The sequence below is a fragment of the Humulus lupulus genome, chromosome 2, assembly GCF_963169125.1.
Source record: "Humulus lupulus chromosome 2, drHumLupu1.1, whole genome shotgun sequence".
In the NCBI taxonomy this organism is placed as follows: domain Eukaryota; kingdom Viridiplantae; phylum Streptophyta; class Magnoliopsida; order Rosales; family Cannabaceae; genus Humulus; species Humulus lupulus.
Window position 1 is genome coordinate 3,483,284 of NC_084794.1, and position 3,896 is coordinate 3,487,179.

Below are 3,896 nucleotides of genomic sequence, written 5' to 3' on the forward strand. Positions count from 1 at the left end.
TATACAAATTTTTAGGGGAAAATAATAAAATAAAAGCAGAATCTTAAAATGCACAAGCAGTTATAAAATCCTTTGTTAGCTTGAGCCAATCTAACAGCACATTGGTAATTTGTTCATATATAGAAAATTACAAATAAAAAAAACCAACTGAATTGCTAGCTAGAGTGAAATACTTATGCCTTTCTATTCTCATACTCTGATCACTTTGAACACTTGTTTTTTCTCTTCTGAGCAGCATAGCAGCAGCCTCATTATTAGCAGCCTCAAAGTCCATTGGAACTTCTTTCACTCCCTCCTCAAACTTCATCATCATCTTCTAGTGATGATTATCATTCATAATAATCACAGCTGAAGATTTATTCTCTGAGACATTTTCATGATATCCGAATGTATGCGGTCGCCTCCAATATCTTTGCCACTGGCTCCAGCAGCCACCCTCAAAACATCTTCAATCAAAGCAACATTTCCCATGATGTCAACATGTGCACCACTCTCCAAACCCCTGCCCTGCAGCAGGCTCGATGGCGCTTTGTGTCGGTACTCTCTTATGTAAGTAGCTATGCCGGACGGGTTGAATCTAGTCTTTCCTCGCCACCCTTTGGCACACATGAAGCCTGCACTCAAAACCGGAACACTCTCATCACCATCCACAAAGTATACTCCATTCTTTAGGCAGCTGTCTGCTTGGCCATCGGCCGAGCTATCTATTCGAAAGGGAATGCTCTTGCACTTGCTTGAAGGAGACATTTTATATACATATGATCTTTCTGTAGGGATTCCAACTCCATAAAGAGAGTAAATCTCCATATCAGGAGCATGAGGTAGCCTGTAACAGACATTTATAAGGTTTTGTGCTTCAATTGATTTCAAAATGGTTATGATAGCCAATGTAAACTTACTTGGTTTCAAGTGGATTTGACCAGTACTTGTAGTGTGTGTACTTAGGATCATCAAGATTATCAGCTATTCCATGAGAGAAGTGAGCCTCGGCCCGTTGCATCAGTTTCGGAGCCACAAAACGCAGTAAATCAAAGGCATTTTCAGCTGTGTAGGCCTTGTTTTCAGCTAATTTTCTGATGTTTTCTCTGCTTACTTCATCATATTCAGTCCAAACCTCACCACTACATGATAAATTAAGTCCAGTTGAGGATCGCATTTGGAGAAGTTCCTGCCAATAAATTTTTAGAATCATACTTAATACTAGTGCCACATTTCTGTTACAATGTAAATTAATTTTTCGAGCAAGTGACCAAATTCAACAATTCTATGTACCTTCAAATCAGGAGGAGGAAGATGAGAAGAAGGAATCTGTGATGCTGCCTTTCCAAAAGAGATTATTCTTCCATACTTAACAGGCTCTTTTATTCGAAAACCTCTACCTCCATCACTGTGATTGAAATTAGTGTCACTTGAAGAGAGTTGTTGTGTATTTCCTCTCTTATCCAAATCACAACTAAGTCCTTCCTCAGGAGACCAATCTAAATTGCCCCAAATAGTATCTCCACCTTTTGGCAATAATGAAATGGTGGAATCCCAAGTTCGAGAAACTCGCATAAGATGTTCAAGTGTTTGAAGGCCAAGAATGTCATAGTCTAAAACTCCCGGAGCCATAGCCCTGCAAGGGCCAAGAGTTCAAATTCCATTATAAACTAAAGATAATAATATGAGTTGCTCCCACAAAGTCCTTTTGCTGCTACTTATACTTTTCTGATGTATTGAAAACAATATAGCCAAAGTTCAAAATATGAGAAAAGGATTGCAAAAACAAACCTGAGAAATGCCACATCTTTACCCTCGGCCGAAAATAGGTTACTTACAGCCTTTGGAACACCAAGAAAAGCTGGACCAATATTCATGATTGCTTTGATGTGCTTGGCACACCAATCTGGACCACCACCACCTCCCATAGGTGGAGGTGATTCAACCCATTTCATGAAGTGAAGGAAATAAATGACCCCCATAGAATGAGGCACCACCACCACTTTCTTATAGCCATTGGTCACATACATGAGCTCAATTTTACTCTTCAATCTACTTAGAGCTTGGTCCCTAATCTGCATTGTTCCCGTTTGAAAAAACACATATCAGTATTCTTTGTATTGACAATGAATATGAGAAGCAGAGTTACATACCTCTGTATTCTGAAAAGATAGTCTCCAATCATAGGCTGCCATATACATGTCCTTCCCTTCATAACCAATTTTGGCTAAATTCTCGATAAGAACTGCCCAAACAAAGTAGCCAGGAGCAAAATAGTCAGCTGCAACAAGTCCTGAAACCGCTCGGACTCGAATCCCAGGCGGGTCGAGCCCTGTTTCGTTGTGTAGTGATAGGTGTTCCAACCAACACAATGGCCTAAAAAAATTCCACAAAAGGGTTCAAAAATTCAGTCCGATTTGAAACTAACAAAAAAAGTCATTTACAAAGTGTAATTTTCAATCAAATTGTAACTCATTCAAGTCTTAGTTGACAGTACTAGTCTAGTAAAATAACCACCACTATCAAAGTCAATATCAAGTAGAATTTGTATAAAGAAAAATGTCAAACCTTTTGAAGATTTCAGTGAAACTACCACCCCAAAGCCTCTTACGAAAAAGTCCCTCAGAACAAGGCCTGCCTTCCCAAAGCTCAAGCCCACCAGTGACTATGCCAGGGACCATAACAACAGGGTGAAGTGGTGTCAAGCCCTCTCGCCTGAGCCTCTCCCCGGGCGATTCCGGTACATGAAAACCAGTTATTGTGGGTGGTAAACTGTGGTAGAGAAACAACAGAAGCCACCAAGTGGTACACAAATACCCAATAAACCAGCAACAACTATCTACACACCTCCATTCCTTTGGTTGCTTCTTGCTCCTCTTCTTCTTATTCTCCTTATCTTCATCTTTTAAAACGACACCGTTCTCATCTTTCTCTTCATTCTTTTGGGTCGTCGTAGTACAATGAAACCCTACTACTGGCTCCACAAAGCAAAGCTTCCTAAACCGAAGAACGGAACCCATGGCCCAAAAGCTTTGAACTTTACACATATAGAGAAGAACAAGAGCAACCCATCAAGACAAAATACGAGACTAAGAGGCTAAGCTAGGCGTTACGAAGAGCAAGACCACGTGGTAAAGAAGAAGAAGAAGAATATAGGAACAGTAAAAAGATATGTAATGGTGTAAGGAATCATCACAACCCAGGAAAAAGGCAGAGAAGAATCGAGAGAAGGAGCAGCCGATTGAGGCTGGGCTAGCCTAGCTTCTTCTGCTGAAAGTGGGTGTTGTGGTGGGAGCAAATAAGACTAGTAAATTCAACAGCACTGACTCTCTCTCACACCTAAGCTATGCCTTGGTTTTGTGCAACGACACTTGTCTAGGCATTTACATGCAAAGTTTCCTTTTTTATAAGCTGGGTGTGTGTGTCACCGTTTCGTTTTGGTGCAGAGAGTGAGACAGTGTGGCTCTGGTTTTTCCAAAATGTTATGGCTTTGATTTGGAGTGGAGTGGTTCTTTGATCTTCACGTGGATCAATCGTAAAAACCTTTACATTGATTAAACCTCTGTTTTAGTCCCGGTAAAACAGGGTAACAATTTGTCTATATATATATAAATAGAGTATTTACCTTAACTTGTTCGACATTACATATGATCACGATTTGTGTAATTTATTATTGAGATCTCATATTCAAATTAGAAACATTTGAGATTTAATATTTTCCCGAATAATATTTTAGATAAATTATTTTACAAAATAATATTTAAAAAATTATTTGCCGAAAACGATTTTAAGAAGGGTTTATTCCATTTTAAGACTTTGTGTTTTGGCCATTATTTGTCTTGATTTTGTGTTTTGACAAATTATTTTGTGTATTCTATGTTTTGTAAAATTATTCAAATAGACTTATAAATCTGATT

General features: G+C 39.0%; 1 protein-coding gene across 1 annotated transcript; it reads right to left on the reverse strand.

Annotated features, from left to right (window-relative positions):
- On the reverse strand, window positions 1–3,447 carry LOC133816911 (putative phospholipid:diacylglycerol acyltransferase 2). The gene is made up of 6 exons (XM_062249244.1): window positions 2,548–3,447; window positions 2,133–2,355; window positions 1,771–2,054; window positions 1,273–1,615; window positions 900–1,168; window positions 1–826 (listed from the first exon to the last, which is right to left on the reverse strand). The coding sequence occupies exons 1-6, from the start codon at window positions 3,024–3,026 to the stop codon at window positions 343–345; spliced, it is 2,082 nt and encodes a 693-aa protein (XP_062105228.1). The 5' UTR covers window positions 3,027–3,447; the 3' UTR covers window positions 1–342.
- Between the last annotated feature and the right edge of the window lie 449 nt (window positions 3,448–3,896).